Genomic DNA, 19502 nt, shown 5'->3' on the forward strand with positions numbered 1-19502 from the left:
AAGCACAGGTCACTTCAACAATCTCAACAACGAGGCTTTGGTATACAGCACTTTCTTTTTATTATTTCTTTAAAAATAGTAGAACTCAGCAAAAAGCCTGAGCTCCCAGTTCTTTAGATGTTTTAACGTTATGTCAGATCATGCCTAGAGTAATATCATTTTCAAGGGCAAGGGATGGGGTGGGGAGGAACAAGAGACTTTCTAACGTTATCAATTGAAAGCTAAGGCATCCAACTAGCCCTGATACAGTTGTTGAAATGGAAATTTACAAGCTGGTCGTTAATACTTGCAATAAAATATCACACTCCTTTTATTCACTAACGACCTGCTTTGCATGCAATATTTTATTTCAGGTATTTTAACTGCTAACCTGTAAATATTTAAAAGAGGGAACTTTGTTCATTATTTAATGTTAATATTATTATTATTTTCTCTATTTCAAACGCTTATCTAGTGAAATAGTCCTGAAGATATAATAATTCTACATATGGCGCTTTTATTTCACATCATATTTAAGGAAAGAAAAAGGACAAAACCCACATAGAATTAGACATATAATTCAAAGACCACGGTACAACCTCTTCTTTTTTTTTTCTTTTTTTTTTTTTTTTACTTGAGCAAACAAAAAATAGTCAAATGACATGAAAAGTGGCAAGTCTTCCGATAATAAATAATAAATTACTTTATAATTTTGCAATGCAAGAGCAAACAAAAAGAGTGATTTTTTTTCTTTTTGCTTTTCCTTTTTTTTACCTTATTTTTTTTTTACTTTTTTCTTTTTTTTTTTTTTTAGAGAGTGAGAGAGAAAGAGAAAGAGAGAAAAACAGTCCTTATAACCAATGACTATACACATCTTTGGGGGAGGGGAAGGTTCTTGGGCAGACACATTTCAAACACAATCCCGAGACGCTTTGTGGCAAAATAGAGGTATACCTTGTTGCAATGTTTTTATAAATTGGTTTCAAAGAGGAAATCGAAAATCTATTTTTAATCATCTAAGACTTAATAGGGGGTGGATCTCAACCAAACAAAACCAAAACCCCGCTACAGACATGCTAGAAGAGACCCAGGAAACAACCCCTTGTTAAAGAGTCAACTAAAAACAACATTGCAAACCAACGCAGCTCCACCTTCCTGCAAGGAATCTTTCAACAGTGCAGGGCTGAATCGTCTCTTTCCTGATGATGGAAAACCTACTGGAGCTTCTTTTGGCAAGGCTATCCCCAATATTGAAACAGCACCATTCGGATTGGGAGGGACCAGATAGAAAGTCCCTCTACCTTGGTTTCTCCCTAAGATGTGCAGTCAAATGAAAAGATTTTTTTTTTTTGAGATCCACAAGTACAAATCCTTTACATTTGGAAAACGTCTTTTTGATCCTCCTCTGATCATTGAAAAGCGCGGGGTTTGTGGTTCTTTTTAGTATTTTTTTCTAGTGAGATCCCATGATTGTCTTCACAGTGTTGCTACCATATTACCTTGTCTTTTCAAACATGACTCCGTTCATCTCATGGAACAGTTCCTTGCTAGGTTTCTTACAGGGTTGTTAAATATTCTTTCCCCCTAAATTTCGGAGTCACAACACGTTCACTTTCCCACTCTCTCCAACGGGATGAGGATAAGGGCAGAAACAACAACAACAGAAATCTGAATGAGTGTTCCTCATGCCTCAATAGGACTGGCTACCATGCTGTTGGGTGTATCTGGCAGCTGAGAGGACATTGATGCTACTTCACTTCCAGTAGAATTGGAACCGGGTCCTCCTTCCGAAAAATTAACCTGCCAAAAAAAAAAAAAAAAAAAAAAGAAAAGGAAAAAAAGAAGAAAAATAAGAAAAAGAAGTTTTGCTACAACTGTAAAAATCAACCAAAAGTAGCAGGTAAAGGCAAAGAAGAACACAAAAATAAATACACAAGGCATGCAGCCGAATGGCCCGATACATCTCCACAGGAGGCTGTGTCACTGCTGGTTGCTCTGTTTAGCTTCCCTTCCCCATTGACTTCACAGGAACCCTTTTCAGGCCTTTGGCCAAATCACCAAGAAAAAGTAGATTAAAAAAAAAAGGAAAAAAGAAGACTGAAAAATCAAGCAAATAAACAAACAAACTTATTAATGAGGTCTTCTTCCCTGTGTTGCAAGAGTGGCAATCCCAACAGGATGTTCTAGTCAATTATTTAGGAGTGCATGTGTTTTCTTGACAGGAAACTGAAAGGTTACCTTTTTCCCCTTTTGTGCACATACGAAAATAAACCTGGAAGGAGCATCCAGGAGCAGAAGGCATTTGAAACCAGCCATCCTCTTTCATTCGTGATTTGAGGCGGGTGCTATCTCTTCTTAATGAGAGTCAGTTTGATAAAAAAGGTCACACTATTTCATCCTAATGTGCCCCGCTGCTCCCGTTAGTTTAGGAGCAGCATCCGGAAAAGGCATGATTTGAAGGGTGGAGCTTTGCTAGTCCAAAAGCATTTCTTTGGCACCTATTTAGCTGGCCAATCCTGTGATTAAGGAAGGCCTTTCCAGATTAGAGACGGTGCCTTGAACAGTGGATGAACTCTTTCATCCACTATTCTTTATTTTAACTCTTTTCAGTATCACAAATTATGTCGAATGTCTATTAATATTAATCTGTCAATCTAATGATCTGCCTTTAAGCGTATGTGTATTTGGATTACCCATCTTCTCTTCTGCCTTTTTTTTCCTCTGTTTTTGAACTCACTGCCATCAAAGATTTCTAAAGTCTCATTTTCTGTTAAGGCACAGGAAAGTAAGGCAAGAGAAGGAGATAATTTTTCCTCCTGTCTGATGGACGGCTTGATTAAAGCAGGAAAAACAAGGGTTGCTCTAGATGTAAGAGGATGCAAATAGCCCTGCTGCTATGCTATATTTCCCTGAGCCAGCACAGTGTGCCAGCAAGGGAAATAAACTGCAGACTGTTGTTGGGCGAAAGAAAAGTGATTCTGCAAGAGAGGATGGTACTAAACCAAAAAGATTTGAACACAGTGCTAGATTCAGCTACAAACCTTTATCTTGCATCATTTCTTGTAAGAAAAAAATGTGCAACAGATCATAAAAGGGTTTATATGTTAATTTTTCATAACTACTATTTTGAATTATTGAAATACCATACACAACGTACCTTATTATTTTAAAGATCTGGTTTTAACACATTTAGGCCAGGAAACTGAGTTAAGGTTGAACTTCTGTCCTTAATTCACCTGGTTGGGCCTAAGTATTGTAGATGATATGGTCCCATATGAGCTGCCAAGTGACGTAGGCATAAGGAAGGGAGTTAAGAACAGAATTTATTCTAAAAGGTCTGTTTTCTTTCGGCTTACGGTAGTTTATTATAGTGCTTGAATTTTTCACCTGAATACATACTAGCAATTTCCTGTTCAAAGGACAACATTTTAAATAAGTTATATATATGTATATTTGTTTGTGTATGTAGATATATGAAGTTATATCTAGAGAAACATGCTTAAAAGGACTTCAAAATTTTAATTAAGTGACTGATATTTGTGTGACCAAACAAGGGCCCAGGCTGACATTGCAATCATGTATTTAAAATTCAGCCTATGGCATAAAGGCAAAATTGGCCCAAAGTGGGGAGGGGCAAATTTTATAAACTGCTTTCACAAATGTAAGTACAATTAAGTGACGTGTTAAGAATGTTTTAGTTCTCTGGATGAGGTGCTGTCAGTTTTTAGGAGTGTGAAAGCTGACTTATTCTCAGACCTGGCTCAGGCCTTATCCAAACTCGCAGTCAACCCCACAAGAGCTCTGCTGTACGCTAAGGTAGATTTTGCATCAACCCCTATGATATCAATTCAATTCTCCATGTTTACAGGTGCTATCATGTTCACCTTGTAATTTCGGGAAAACCCAGCCAGTGTGGATTGCTCGTCTCACTGAGAGCATCCAACACTTTTAATGAATCCCCGATTGCTCTGCCCCTGATACCGGCTGGGAACCGACACTTACTAGTTGCTGAAAAGCAGGTTGGTCTATGTCACTCTGCAACGCGAAGTCACTCAGTACTTTCCAGGGCGGCTGGTAACTCTGCACCTCCACGGGGTTCGCCTGCAAACCACCGTCATGTCTCTCCGGACTAGCAGCCACCATAGGAGTTCCTGTCATCCCTTGGATATTCTGTAAACAGCCCAGCAAAAGATGTTAATGAGCTTGATTAACTTCATTGTATATAAGTGCTGAGTCAATAAACTGCTTTCTATCTTATCTATACGGTCTCTTGTATTTGCTTTGTTAATCTGCTGTGAATGTCTTACTGTATTCTACTCTAGGTCAGCCTGTTTCTACCCGCTGCATTTATCACGGTGGAAGTTTACTTTCTTTCCCTTTAATGCTCCTATTCGTCTCAAGGCATACTCCCTCCGTCCTAAGCTTCCTTAAACCTGAGCATTCTGTATCTCGACTGCCGATGCACGTCTCAGAACAAGAAACGGTTAATTATGCTCCCTTCCTATGTCGCATCCAGGCTGGTTTTGTTCTGCATGACCTTAACTAGATCGTATATCCGCTGCACGACATCCACTGGGGTACGTCATTACCGCGCTCTTAATAAACAAACAAACAAAACAAAACAGCCCTCCCAGTATGCCCTATGGTGCAGGCACAGTGTACAACATAACTCCAAGCCTCGACGAATAGATTGTTCAGGCGAGTTAATAACACCGTGTTTTATTGCATTCCAACAGGGTAAAATGAAACTCCTTAAATTCCACTTAACTAGGCAGCCTTATGGATTAATAGTCATTCTCAGGTCAGTCAATATATACACAGGGAGAGTAACAGACTCTTCTTCAAGTGGACTAGCGACAACAGAAAGAAAAAAATTGGCTTAAAATGGAGAAAATTTGTTCGACTTTCTGCTCGTTTGCATCACACACGCCTATGTCCACAGGCAAGGACTCAAAATATATAAAACTATCTATAAATTAACTTGTAAACAGTATGGTAATTCTGAAAAATTTGCATTGCATTTGTCTTTTTCTACAGTAAGTGCACTGACAAACACACACCTATACATCCTGTAGTATATAATGTGCTAAGAAAAACACATCTAAATTGCCTTTTATCCGTCTTCTTTTTTAACTTTTTTTCCCCCTGCTGGATTTACTTCTGTTTTAAACGAGGGAAGGGGGCAAAAGCATTATTTTCCCCTTAAGGAGTCCTTTGCTTTTGCAGTATCAGCATTACACAAAGCTGATATACATCCCATGAGCTCTGCAGGTTACAATTCATGCTGCAGAGAAGTTAGTCTAAACCACTGCGTATCTTTTAGCCCCGCAAAAGAGATGGGTTTGCGTGAGCAGCCTGTATCTGCTCCTTTCTGTGGTCTGTTTCGATTGCGCTGACAACAGAAACAAACGGTAACAGCTAAGCGGTATCGTTTTCTTTGTTTTAAGGGAGCTCGCAAAAAATCAAAAGCATCAAACCGAGCCCTGAGGCTGTCCGAACAGAACGTATCCCAGGCGTTTCGCCTTGGCAGTTAAGGTAGAACATGGACAGAAGCTGAAGCCACTTACAGTTTTGTCATTGGGTTGCTGCTGCTGAAGTTGCTTCATCATAATGCTCCTTTTTTTATCCTTGCATCGCTTGTTTTGAAACCAAACCCTGATGACCCTCGGGCTGAGGCCAGTCATTTCTACCAGTTGCTCTTTCATGAGGGCGTCAGGCCTGGGGTTGGCAGCGTAGCAGGTCCTCAAGGTGTGAAGCTGTTTTTCATTAAGGACAGTCCGGACTCGGGTGGTCTTCTCGGGCTGCTTGTGGACGTGGGGCCGCAGAGCTGGCTGTCTGGCAGAGATAGGTTCTGCTGTAGGGGAAGGGAGGAACAGGATCCCCATGAATAGGGAGCAGGGAGTCTGCGGAGACTATGAATCTAAGCTTGTGGGACAGGGGGAGGGGGCCGGGGGGGGTGATGAACCCTCTTTCAAAGGCCATTCAAACACTCAGATCTATCGGAGCTGCTGCAGACTCCTCTGCTTTATGCGCTGGTGGAGTGACTGACATTTCTGACTCCTCAGATAATTAATTTGCAAAAACAAACCACCCCCCTAAAACCCTTAATGACAGAAGCTTGAACCTGTATGAGACTTGACAGGGGAGGGTGAGTTTGCTAAGGTGTATGCGTGCTAGGAAAGGAGTGTGTTTATCTCCTGACAAATCACCGAACCAGATTTTTGGGCCAAAAATTAATAACGAATACTTCTTAAATTAATCATAATTCGGGTCTGCTTCTTGTATAGTGAATCTAGCTCAGTTTAGCCAGAAGCCGCCATAACGTGCAATAGCTCCCGGTGGTTTGATGCTTCCAAATCAAAGCAAAACAAGCGAAATCCTCTGCACCAAGGCCATGGAGGAAAAGCTTGTGAGAGCCCTATATACCAAAGCACGGAGGATGGCATCTATCTTAGAAAGTGGAGGTGCTTGGTGAATTTGTTTAGACTTAAGAAGAATAATTTTTTTTAAAAAAAGTTTGTCTGAGTCTTTAAAAAGGAGAGCAAGCCCAGCAACTCGTGGAAACGGCCAAGAAATGCAAACCTACGGGTAGCATCACATCAAGAGCTAAAAGTGTTCCTGTAATTCTGCCGTTCTTCTGTGCGTTGTGTAGCTGTAGCTATGTAGGTGTAAATTGACCCAGTCAAGGGAAAAATAAAAACACTGCTATTTTTCCCCCCTAAAACTGTTTAGCTAACATTCTGAGGTGCTTGCTTTTGTACAGTCGGGTTCCGATTTCTCTGAGTATAACAATACATCAGCAGATGCGATGAAGACATTACGAAGGCTTCCAATCTTATCAGTATTATACCTGCCGACACAATAAGCCTTTCGGAGACATGCACAAACACGCTATAGGGAGCACAATCTCTCTAGAATTGTGCCCTGATAAGGTACAGGATTATTTCTTCCTATATAAAGATAAGTTACCCGAAAGCAGCTCAGAAGAGGGAAACGAGCCTGTTTTAGCATAGCTAAACTTTGCAAATAACCTTCCGAGATACAGTTACACGCACAGCAATAATGCCGGCCAACCTTGTATCGTCCAGCCTAGTTTGCCTCAGAGACATGTCCCTTCCTAAAACTAAGAGTCTCTGAGTAGCTGACGTGCCACGTCGAGAACTACAAGTGTGAATGAAGTTGTAAGGTGGGGCGACTCTGAAGTTACTAGGCTGAGTTTTGAGATGAAATTCTCATCAAAACACGAGAAACGTTTCAAGAAGGCAGAGTCACTTTAAAAGACAATTACCGAAAATTAGCTTGTTGACAGTTTTAAATTACAGCCTAAGCGCTCGCCTGTACTTATGAAGTCTATCTCTTTTAGAACCCCACTTCCTCCAGCGTTCAGAACGGCTCCTACACACGCTCCTGAGGCGGCCGAGAGATCGGCCGGCGCTTTGCCGTAGACCTGCTCGCCGCAGGGGCCCGTCCCTCTCCGACTCAGGCTCAGGCTCAGGGCTCGGGAGGGTGACGGAGGACTCCTGCACGCGGTGCGCGCTGGGGGCAGGAAGAGCGGGGGTGCGGCCCTCCGCAGCGTGTCCCGCCTTCACGCGTGCCGCGAAAGCGGCGCTCTCTCGCCGGCAAAAGCAGGACCCGCGGAGCCAGGGCGTGGGGACACGTCGCCGCGCGTGCGCCTCTCCGAGGAGGTGCGGCCTTGTGGGAGCAAATGGAGCTCTCCCTGCGCCCAGCGCGGGGCCGGGCGTCGCCAAACCCGCGGGCTCCCGCGGCGACTGGGCGCGGGCGGTAAACCTGCCAATCTGCAGCGGCCGGGCGGGTGCAGGGGCGCTCGAGAGGTCCCTCGCCGCCAGCTGGCCGCTCCACCACCGTTCGTGGTCCGCCCGGCAGAAGAAGGCCGTCCTCCCGCAGCGCGAAATTCATGCCTGGGATGAGCTGGCGGCTGCAGGCCACGCAGCGGAAACACTCGATGTGGTACACCTTGGCGCGGGCGCGCATCACGAAGTCATTCTTGCTGAAGCCGATGCTGCATTTGGCGCACTTGATGCCGTATAACCTGAGCAGGGCCCAGCCCAGAAAGAAAGAGAAGGAAGGGAAGGAGGGAGAGCACGGGAGGGGGAAGGGGAGGGTAGGGAAGGGGCGGGAGGGAGAAAGGAAAGGAAAAAAGAAAGAGGTTTTCACTCCCGCTCGTGGGCAGCCCCTGGCCCCGCGTAGACGCGCCACACGCAATCCACTTCTTTAAAAAGCACGAAAAATACAGAAACCAGAAGAGGAAAGGAATAAGCCGGATTCGTTTGCTGTCCGTGCGCTGATCCCCATGCCGTAAAAGGTAGAGGGGGCCCGAAAGCAACGGTGGAAGAGAAGAGTGGTGAGGCAAAGGTGTAAGAAGAAAAAAACAATGACTCCTTTGGTTCCCGAGGAGATCCGACCTCTCCCTGCTGTCCCAGCGCCCGGGCTGAAGCGGGAGTGGGGCCGTTACTGTCCTCTCCCTGCCTCCTCACCTGACCTAAACTGGCCTGGGACTGAGCTGGACTACCCGGGCACACCACGGAAAGGCGACGCTGCCAAAGCTGCCATGCACTCCACACATACAAACCTGCCAGCCTCACCAAACTGCCGTATTTTTTTGCGCGGAACCCACTCAGGACTTGTACCGCTTGATGTGTGCCTGGACTGCCGTTAGCTTAGCCTCTGGGACACGGCAGGGGAGACTACCAGCGCACGGCCTCTTCCCCTCATCCTCTCTCACCAGGTTAATTTGATACAACAATATAAGCATACACACGTCTCCTCAGGCTCACATATATAGTAGTGTAACTTCTCTCCCCAACTAAAAGGCAGTTTGGGTGCTCTGGCTTTGCAGCCTGTCCCTTTCCTTAGCCTCCTTGCCCTGTTTTCCCTCTTCCTGACGCTCCCACCTTGAGCTGGGGCTCAAGCTTTCCCGCAGGAATGAGAGGGCAGCTCCTTGCTGACAGCCCCACAAGACAAATAATACGTTTCTGGAGTGGATGGCGGGCTCCTTGTCTCCCGTGGAGGAAAGCGGGGCAGTTCACCCATCAGTAGATAAACACGAGAAAATCCTCCAATTCGGGTGTCTAGCACTGCAGTCTTTTGGCTCCCAACGAGTGCTCTTTAGCCAGCAGCCTTCTTAATACGATGTAAAATTAACATCTTTCTGCAAATGTACGGATATACGCACATATGCATGCTCACGATCCAGAGAACTGTGAAAACTGCTCCTAAAACTAAGCTAATATTTATTCCCATTCATTTCCTCACCAGTATACTTCCTTGGAGATACAGTCTGTAAAACATGCATGTGGGTACAGATGTTATTTAAATACTTCTTTAGCTGCTACGGCTATAAAGACGTGCTAGTCCTATTTTCAGAGCTACATATATCCAAATTATAGTCTTGAGAAGAAAAACCCCAAACAAACAGCTAGACAGCAAAAGAACAGAGTGATCGTAAAGCATGTGCATTCATATGTACAAAAGTTGCCGTAGTTGCCCACAGGATTGACAACTATAGATTGGCTCACGGTCTAATTCAAAGTCACCTTGCATGTAACATACATCTTCCTTTTTAAATTGTAGAGAATTAAATGTATTCCATATTAACTTAATAGAGCAGCATTTTTTTTTCTGCTTAAATTTCTCCCGCTGAGTTTTATCAGGAGGTAAGTGAACACAATTCAGTCCAAACGTTTTCCTTTCATTTGAAATCAGTGAAAGGACAACACTTAAAAGAATGGCTCCAAAGTTCGTTTAAAAGTAAAGAATGAATGAATAAATAAATAAATAAATAAAGCTTAAAAGCTCTGGTTTTCATCATTATAGAACTTAGAGAATAATCTCACAATGGTTTGAAGGAATGGTCTGTTTATAAATTGTGCACTGGAGCAGGAAAGAGTAAAGGGGTTTATTTCAGTTCAGAATTACACAGAAATCAGACGATATTTTAGGTGTCTCGGAGACTTGCTTCCAAAACTTTCTGTAGAAAAAAATACTTTTCATACCACAGTGTCATGCAAACTTCTGATTTGGCAAACCCGGTAGGTGACACTGAAATGGATCAGCATGAGCCAGGAGCACAAATAATAAACACACTCGAAATTCCTGCTTTGGTTTCTCTATAGTGTCAGGATTGGCAACGTTCACATTTTATCAGTTACCAGATTTTAATGTGAGGAAGGAAGCGGTTCCATTATCTAAATATACCCAATTGTTCACGAACAGATGATGGGCAATTTGATCTGGTCTGTCTAATTCATCAGTACAGATAAGATAAGAAAGCAAAGGCAGTCAGATATCACCAAAGGGGTTAATATTTAAAAAGATTAAATGTCAGTTATTTTAGCTAAGAAACATTTTAGTCTAGGTTTTAACATCGCCATAAAAGGAAACTTCAATATGAAGGAAATTTGGGGTTTGTTTCTGTTTTCCTTTTGCTTTCTGTTTTAGACAGGCCTGGTTTAAGATTTTTTTTTTCACCCGTGTATTTATTTTTGCGGCATACGTGATTGAAGAGCCTTTCTTATGAATGCCATTATGCCTTTGCAAAAACACAGAGGGATGCTTTTCTCAGGTTGTGTTAGAAAGTAATCACTTCTATGTTGCTCATAATATCTACATGGTTAAAAATATCCATTATCTATGATTTCCCATTTCGTTAGAATCAGAGGTTGCCTTGACAAAGTCCTCAGAAAGATCCTACACAGTCTCGAACCTGGTTTTGTTTATACAGAAATTTGCATTTGAATTTAAGGAATAAAAAACTTCACGACTACCTTTTCTCCTTGCCGCTCTATCTATGGGAAACCACTTAAAAATATACGAATTGTCTTTTACCCTCTTCCTCACAATTTTTCCTCTTAATGTGTCTGTCAAATTTATAAAGTTAAAAATAAAAATAAAATCTCACCAAAGAATTAAACACTATAAAATCTCACCGAAGAATTAACATAAGTGGCATACCTGATATAATCTCTTTTACAGTAGGTTTTGCCATCCCTAACAAAGCACGTACAGGTCTCGTCCAAATACTGATTACACTCTGCACACTTCAAACACGCCGCATGCCATTCCAAATCCGGAGAAACCCTCAGAATATACTGATCGTGAATTTGATTGCCGCAACCAACACATAGGGAAATCAGACGTTTTTCTGAAATGAAAATAAATACATGATTGACTAACCGTTTACTCTCCTACAGAGATAAACACACTTTTAATGCCATTCCCTTATAAAGCGTACTCTGGGAGTGTTCTTGTTTGGTTTTTACCTTTTTTTGTTTGTTTTGGGGGATTTTGTGTGGGGTTTTGGTTGTTTTTTTTAATGGGTTTGTTGGTCTTGGGTTTCGGGTTTTTTTGTATTGCACTTTTGGATGATAACTGAAGTGTGCCATCAAAACCTTGCCTCGTTTAGAAAGGAGGCGGAACATATGTTAAAACACAAATGTGAAGAGTCTTTGGGGTGAAGGTCCTCATTTCACAAGCCTTGCATGGAATCAAAACTCCAAACTCCCATGTTGTTTTATTTTTATTTTATTATTTGCTTGGTTGAATGCCCTGCCTTACGAGGAGAGCAGCTATGTGTATTATTTCATATTTTAAGAGGCTGTGACTGAAAACGATGAAGCATGGCTGCGTGCACTTCCCATTCAGCCTTCTCCCTCAGAAGAGGGGAGTCGAGGCTTCTAGCAAGAACAAGCATCATTACGGTTGTCACTTGCTCTTTTTCGTAAGTCTAATGCTAACTACCCTAGACCGAGTAGGTGCTGGATAGTCAGCCTCACCGCAGTCTTACCACAAGAAGAACTTAAGGCTCCGTGGTTGGAGATCCCATTAAAATCCTGTCTGCTCCACAAACTTTAAAAGAGAGCAGGACCCCAGGCTGTTAACATATAACGCTACGACGTTAAAACAGAGCAAGCATGCAGGCATGGCAACAAAGGCACCTTCTCTACCATTCAAATGAAGTTCAGCACTTTAGCAGTTCGCCTGCCTGACACGGTTACAATAGACAGCACATTTATTCCAACAACGGTAAAGATTCCGCCTTACTTTTTGGTGGGTCTCCCATGTCTCCCATATCTGAAAGAGGGTGTAATGTCCACAGTGAAATGGTGTACGGTTTCGTTTTAAGACCCCAAAGTAGGTTTGAGAGCTGTCGCTAAAAAACAAAAATAAATAAAAAAAAATAAAAAGTAGTAGTAATAATAAAAAGAAAAAAAATCGAAACCGGGGGGAAAAAAAAAAGAAAAAAAAAACCGGCACAAAACACCACCGACGTGGGGAGACCCTGTCAGGGCTGCGGAGAGCGCAGGGGGCGCGCGGTGCGGGGCGCGCGCGGGGGCGCGGCGGGATCCGGCCACGCGGAGCGGAGCGGCAGCGGTGCGGTGGCGGCGCGGTAGCGGCGCTGTGCGGGCGCGGTGCGGTGGCGGTGCGGTGCAGTGGCGCTGCGGAGGCGCGGCGGTGCGAGCTGGGCGCTGGCGGCTGCGGGCACTCGCCTCACCCTTATCTCTTACTCAAACTTCTCTGCTCCAACTCAGCCCTCTCGCCATTGGCCCGACGTCACGCGCGGGGACGTCACGCCGCGCGCGCCCATTGGCGGCGGGCGGCGGGGCGCAGCCGCCCCCCCCCATTATCGTGTTTCGGCGTCTGGCGGCGCCCGCGGGCCCGGCTCGGGTTCGCCCGGGCAACTTTTCCCCGGCTCCTTATTTGTGTTTTTCCTCCTTTTTACTTTTCTTCATGTTCGCTTCTTCCTCCATCTCCACTGCTTATCTCCTGTTACACCTTTCGTTCGGCTCTTTCCCCGAGCCCCCTCTCGGGCTCCTTCATCCCTTCCCCCCCCCTCCCCCCCCCGCCGGGTTTGCCATACCGTGTGTACCATTTCCATAAATACATATATATACATATACACACACACACACACACATATATGTACATATATTATTTTTAGTTGTGGTATTAGCCCAATTGTTTCCTTATGTAACGTTTATCTTTCCGCGCTCCGGTTTGGCCAGGCGGAACTGCCCCGAGCTCCCCGAGGGAGGGCAGGGTGGGCTGGCTGGGCATGGCCCCAGCCGAGAGATGGGACGATTTGAGGTTGCCCTCCAGCCTCCTTTTCTCTTAAAACCGCGGATAAAATCTTCATGTATTTCTGTTGAATACAAGATCGAAGGAGGTACAAATATTTACCTGAAATTGTCTCTCAAGAACTTCTGCCTTTCCCCAAGGAGGATCCCTTAAAATTCTTATTAAAAAAGGTGTGGAGAGAAGATGCAGACTTGCTGTTAGAAAGGATCTGCAGCGCTGCTCCCTGGAGGCGATGTGGGGATTCCTTTAGCCGAGAGCCGCGGCCAAGCGCGGTGCGGTGCGGTGCGGTGTCCGCGACCGCGGCTGCTCAGGGGCGCACGGCGCACCTCGGACTCCAGCGGGCAGTTACATGAAAGTTTCCCAAACCAGGCAAAATGCAGCTTTCCCGTGGGCACTGATTTCTTTGTGTGTGTTTTTCAAAGGGCAGGCTCCGGTTCGGCTAGTCGGTGCCTGTCCTTTAGTCCGTGTGCGGAACTGTACCCGTTCCCGAGCGTGTCCGCCCCATGCCCTTCTGACACCCACCCTCTCCACCCCGGGATTTAAACGTTCCTTTTGAGTTTGTTTAGATGCCATTTTTGTCTTCTGTTCCATATGGACTGTTACACCGCCCTCAACAACGTAGTGTAGAAGTGCCCTCCAATCACTATGCGTCAGGAAAATATATTTGTTTTCAATGTCCTATGTTTTTAAAAGGCACCTGAGTTTGGGTGTAAGAGAGGCAAAGCCATATTCATGCAGAATAATTTACCTAGGAGAAATCTGATTGAAATGAAACAGCCAAGAAATAGTTCTGAAACTCGCATTTGCTAATGAGACAGCTACTAAACAACGGACCTTCTCGGTTTCCTAACTTTGCAAGATATTTTCCTTTCTCAAGCTGAGGGGACAAACACACCCTCCAGGTTTATTTCAAACAAGAAGTGGGATTCAGCGTTGCCACTTGTGGAGATAACTAAACTGCCTTGAAATGATCTCAAGATAGTTTCAGGAGGTAAAGACAGGGTTGTAAACACGCGCACACAGTAAATTTACATATTCAACGTTTAAATAAACAGTGGGAAATGCAACTCTGATAGGTGATCACTTCCACACCCAAGAAACTGACGATATACATATAAGTGTTCGGGGGGAGTGTACATGTGTGTGCGTATATACATACATATATATATATATGTATATATACATATATATATATAAAACTAGGCATACGTATAATTATGTATACCCAGGTAATTAGGTACAAGAATAACAGTTATAATTCTCTGTGTTAACCGAGTAAACAAAAAAAACAGTTATGACGAACGACTGCCAAGAGTGGCGGCTTCGGTCAGCCTGGCACGTGTTTGGGGCAAATCGCTAGTAATTGGCCAATTTCACTCAAATTGGCGGGCTGCAGTGTCGTCCGGGCCGGGTCGGGTCGGGCTGGGCCGGAGGTCAGCGCCGCGCCCCGTGCCTGCCGGTGCCCCCGCAGCCCCGCTGCCTCCGGCTGCGGTGCTGTGCTTTGCGTTGCGGGCGGGGGCTGCGCTCCGCGGGCACAGCGCGGTGCCCGACCGGCCTCTCCCGCTCCGGGCGCGCAGAGACCGCGGCGACCTCTGCTGGCCGAGGGCGACCGACCGCGGCCCCGCGCGGTGGGCCCGTGTCAGACCTTTTGTGTTTCTTCCCCTCTGCAAATGTCACCCCCCCCAAACCCTCCCCATGGGCATGCTCAGGCCCCCCCTTCCTCCCATACCAACCCCCCCCAGGGTGACCTCACGCGCTGCGAGCTGGAAAAAGGTCCGAGTAATTTAAAAAAAAAAATAAAAAAAATTCACCTCAATGACTGAGGGAAAAAAAAAAATCCCAGGGTTTTCCAAGACTGAAAGATGGAAGGTATTTTTCCGCACGGCATCTTATGCATTTTTTTTCCCCTTGGATGTTTGTACATCTTTTGAAAATTTGACCTGATTAAAGTACAGCTCCTCCCAGCTTTGAAATAACACACCTTATTTTTCACCGTTACACCCTTGTTTGAAAATAATTCAGTCTGTAATTCTATTAACCCCCGCCCCATAACTTTTGGTTTAACTACTACTTCTGGAAGAGACGACTGCATGTTAAGCTTGATCTTTGGAAATGATGTGCAATAAGCGAGAAACCTGTCTCCGCCCCAACAAACCAGGATTGGGAAGAAAAGGAGGGCTTTGATCAAGGGTTTTTTCCCCCTCCTGTGCTACTGATTTGCTTACTGTGTATTCGATTCGCGTTCCCAGTAAGGCGAAGCTCTATATTTAGCCGACATCAGAATCGGGTTTAAGGGAGTGGAATAATGAGTGGAACTGCCAGTTTCAATGAATAAGGTATTGAGAGAAAAATCCTGCTGAAGGATTTATCTTTTATGATATCAATATACACATGAATGGGAAGACATAAAATGGGATTTGTACATATTTGAGACACTTCCGAAAATATACGTATTTTTTTCTCCCTTTTCGTATTTATTTATTTTTGGGATGGGGGCTGGGAGAGCCTGCTAAAAGTCGGTGACTCTACACAGCAATCAACAGCTTTCATCACGTTGAGGGGCTCAAATGAGATTATATGCGTTCGAGGGAAGGGAACGGGGGCAAAAAAAGACTAAAAAAAAAAAAAACCGACAGCGGCGATTAACCCTTTCCGTCCCTTAAAGCACCGCTATAAATTCTGTCCTGCATTTGCTTAGTGGCGAAAACCAGGATGGCTTCCTAGGGAAGGGAAAAAAAAAAAAAAAAAAGAAGGAAAAAATCAGCTTCGTGAAATTATTAGAGGTATTGCTGGTTTCAGATGAGAGGCAGTGGGCTCGCTAGGGCATGGGTGAGATGCCCTTGCTAGGGGCTGAGGCAGTACCAGGGTGCGGCGGCCGAGCGTCGTGTGGGAACGGGGCATCAGGGGCTCCTTGTCCGCCCCGCCGGGGCTTGTCGCGTTTACCCTCCCGGGGCTTTGAGCAGGTGACCTGGCCACAGAAGCAGCGCGCCTCCGGCTCCGGTCGAGAGGGCTATTTTTGTCCCACGACATGGCGGTGGCTCAGCGCAGTTTCGCCATTCGGGCACGCAGAAAGGTTCTTTCCGTCAGCTCTGGCTTAAAACTTCTCTTGAGGAGCTTTGGACCAAAAAGATGCTGTGCAAGAAGAGCCTGGATTTGAGGTTCCCAGAGGTTCGGGTTTCCCCTCGCTGTCTTGCGGAATGCGGCAAGGAGCCCGTGCGATGTGCCGAGAGACGAAGAGGTCTCGCGCAAGGCTGAAACTGGAAACAAGCGGAGAAATCAATCACAAAATGTATTAGCTGCTCCGGGATGCAGGCTTTGACTCATCTAGAGGTGTGCGATCTTTAATCTTCGAGTCTCAGCTACTGCATGTGAGGGAGAAGTGTACCATAACAGCACTAAATCTATCAAAACAGAAGAAAACCTGTCAGTGGGCTTCTGCGCGCCCAGGAAACCTTCCCGAGTTTAATAATGCAATTTCGCTTATTAAATCCCGCTACCGCTTAATTAAAAAAAAATATATATAAAAGAAAAAAGAAAAAAAAGGCAGAAAGCAGCCATCCTTTCTCTCCTAGAGCCTTCTCGGAGTTCAGTAACACTCAGAGTGTCACCACAGGACTGACCGGCATCACTGGCCCCATTTTTTCATCCAGTCGGAAATGGACACACTGTCATGGGTAGTGTAAGCAGGGGAGCGAGGTCTCTGGAAGTTAATGTAAATACACAAACACCCTCCCCCCCATACACACACCCCAAAAGTCTGGGGTGAGGGAAATCCCTAAAAGATGTTAAGAAGATGTCCGAGAGTGGGTCGGGCCGAGGACTGGAAAAGCCCAGTTTCTCTTCTGTCGCGTGCTGCCTGGCCTTAGCGCCGGCAGCCCCGAACGCACAAGAGGAGCGAAGCAGATCGGGTATATTTATTACTTTAAACTTTCCCCTTTGTTATCTTCCCCGTGTCAGGAAGTGTTCGAGGACAGGAAATACAGCGGCGATTTTGTCTCCGTGGTGAACAGAAATTTCTGGTTAGCGAGGGAGTTTCAGGCCCGCTTTCAAGTCCCGGCTCTGTTGGGGGTCCCGCCGGAGTGATCGGACCCTTTCGTTTCCCCCGCTGCTCATGGGGGCTGTGTGGGCCGTGAGGGGAGGCAATGACCCGAGCCCGGCCCCGCGCGGGTCCCAAAGGGCTCACGTCCCACGTCGGGAATCAGACTGGCGGGAGAGATGGGAAGCAGCGGGATAACCCTGACCCCCACGAGTCTGTCCTCCCATAAATATGCATAGGGGACACCTCAATCCTACCCTCTCGTAAACAGGCTGATTCCCATGGGAAATTTTCCTCTCCAAAATACCTTCATCCTATCTTAGGGCCGCTACAATAATCGCTTCTACACGTCTCAGGAAACCAGCCCAGAACCCCCGGGTCTGGAATGCGGCTTTAGAAAGGGAAAAAACCCCAAAACCCAACACCCCCCCCCCGCCCCCTAAATAATGAATAACGTCCTCCTCATCAACAATAGTGACCATAAACGGCAGGGCGAGCAGCAGCCGAGGCGGGCGCCGGGGGCCGGTGCTGTCGGGGCCCGCGACCACCGCGAAGCCTGCGGGGCAGGGGGAGGACGCCCGGCCCCGGCACGCCCGGTCCCGGCCAGAGTGCACCCCGGTACACCGGCAGAGCGCGCCTGGCCGGGAAGCAAGAGAGGGTGGATCCACTCCCCTCTGCTGAGCTCCGCTCTCCGGCCGAGCCCCTCAACAGGGCGCCCGGCTGAGCGGGCCCGAGGGGCCGGGGCGAGGAGGAGGCGGCGGCGGGCAGAGCCGCGATCCCCCTCGCGTGCGGCCACTGTCCGAAAGACCGTTCCTGGCGGAGCGAAGGCGCCTTCCCTCGAATGCGGTGAAGCGCTCGCCGGTGCCACCCTCGCTCCTACCCAGTTGGTGGCAGCGGCTGCAGTGTCTCACTAACTCTGAATTCTGCTGTACGGAAGGCGCTGCCCTGCTGTCTTTCTGAGAGGCTCTCTTTCCTCCCCGGCGCCTCGCTGACCTTCGCAACGGGGTTTCAGGAGATGCAAAAAAACACCCAAAAAACCCACCAACCCCCCCAACCAAACTAAAACAAAAAACTAGACCAAACAACGGCAGCGAACACTAAATAAATGAAGAAATATAGCAACTAGAAGAAACTAAGTTTGACGATCGGTAATCCACTTGTTTTATGGGCAGCGAGCTACTTTAGGCAGCAAAGGATATACCACCAGTCTTCGGTCATTGGGAGGTATATTTATTGCTTCTTAAATGAGTGAAATAAAATTGACAGCTGCAAACAAATCCAAAAAATATTATGTACGTTTTAAAATCAAACACACGTAGTTATCTGCGTGTTAGGTCAGGTTAATCAGCCGAAGGGAGACGATATGTGTAAACAAAAAATTATGCCTAGTTAAATTAGTTATTATTGCTTAGAACGTGCAGATAAATCTTCCAAAATTGATGACTAGAGAAGTAGTAGGGAGACCCAAAAAGGAGACAAAGTCCAAACATGGAAAAGTTAGAACTCAGTGTACATAGATATCACAATTTTGGTGTATTCACATGAATATCCCTGCCATGCACAGTTTATTGCAAGTGTTCTGAGGAGAAGTTGCCTCGCTTCAACAGGAAAAAATAAAAACCAAACCAAAAAACACTGAACAGAATTTACATAATGCCAATCCTGTAAGTCTCAAAACTGCATGCAAACACAAACTTGTTAAAGTGGCTACACACAAAATAGGAGAATCCTGAGTGAAAGTAGTGCAACTAGCATGTTAGAGGGATGAATTAAAGATGAACTGTGACCCTTTGTACAATCATTTCTCATGCATGAAAGCAAAAGAAGGAGGGGAGGGGAAATTTTTATGTGTTGTCCACTGTTCAGTGTTTAGTGGTCTCGCTTTTGAATAGGGGCAAATAAAAACCATAAATAAATAATAAATCTTACATTAAGAACAAGCATGCACAACATACGTATTGCTTAGCATTAGCTAGTGGGACATGTGCCATCCATTACATATAAAGATGAAAGGTATCTCACACGATAGGTGATATTGGGTTATATATGTATGTAGATAGAGAGCAAATCACAGTAGTGTGCAATAGATACCACCAATACATGTGTTACACACCTGTAACATTCATGTGGAGCATATAATCATTATTAAAGTTACTTGTGGTAATCATTATTAAAGTTGTGGTTTCCTTTGTATTGCTCAGAATCCTGCATTTAGTCCCAGCTCAAGAAAAGAAATGTATCATGGGTTAGTGCGGCAAGAGCTTGAGTTGCCTGTCATCGTTTGTTCTCTTTATAAGATGTGTATTTCTGCCCATATGGTTGGTTGTATCCATATATTGTGACTTTTCCAAATGTATTGCACACAGTTTCTGTTTCCCTGTGTAAACAAATA

At 45.5% G+C, this 19502-nt stretch overlaps 1 protein-coding gene across 1 annotated transcript; it reads right to left on the minus strand.

Annotated features, from left to right (window-relative positions):
• Nucleotides 1-767: 767 nt before the first annotated feature.
• On the minus strand, nt 768-12177 carry ISL1 (ISL LIM homeobox 1). The gene is given in 7 exon segments (XM_029961549.1): nt 768-1779; nt 3982-4149; nt 5547-5836; nt 7772-7865; nt 7867-8029; nt 10951-11140; nt 12040-12177. Coding segments are annotated over 7 exon segments (1050 nt in total). The 5' UTR covers nt 12068-12177; the 3' UTR covers nt 768-1662.
• Nucleotides 12178-19502: the final 7325 nt, after the last annotated feature.

The sequence above is a fragment of the Manacus vitellinus genome, unplaced genomic scaffold, assembly GCF_001715985.3.
Source record: "Manacus vitellinus isolate BGI_N305 unplaced genomic scaffold, ASM171598v3 scaffold_36_pilon, whole genome shotgun sequence".
NCBI lineage: Eukaryota > Metazoa > Chordata > Aves > Passeriformes > Pipridae > Manacus > Manacus vitellinus.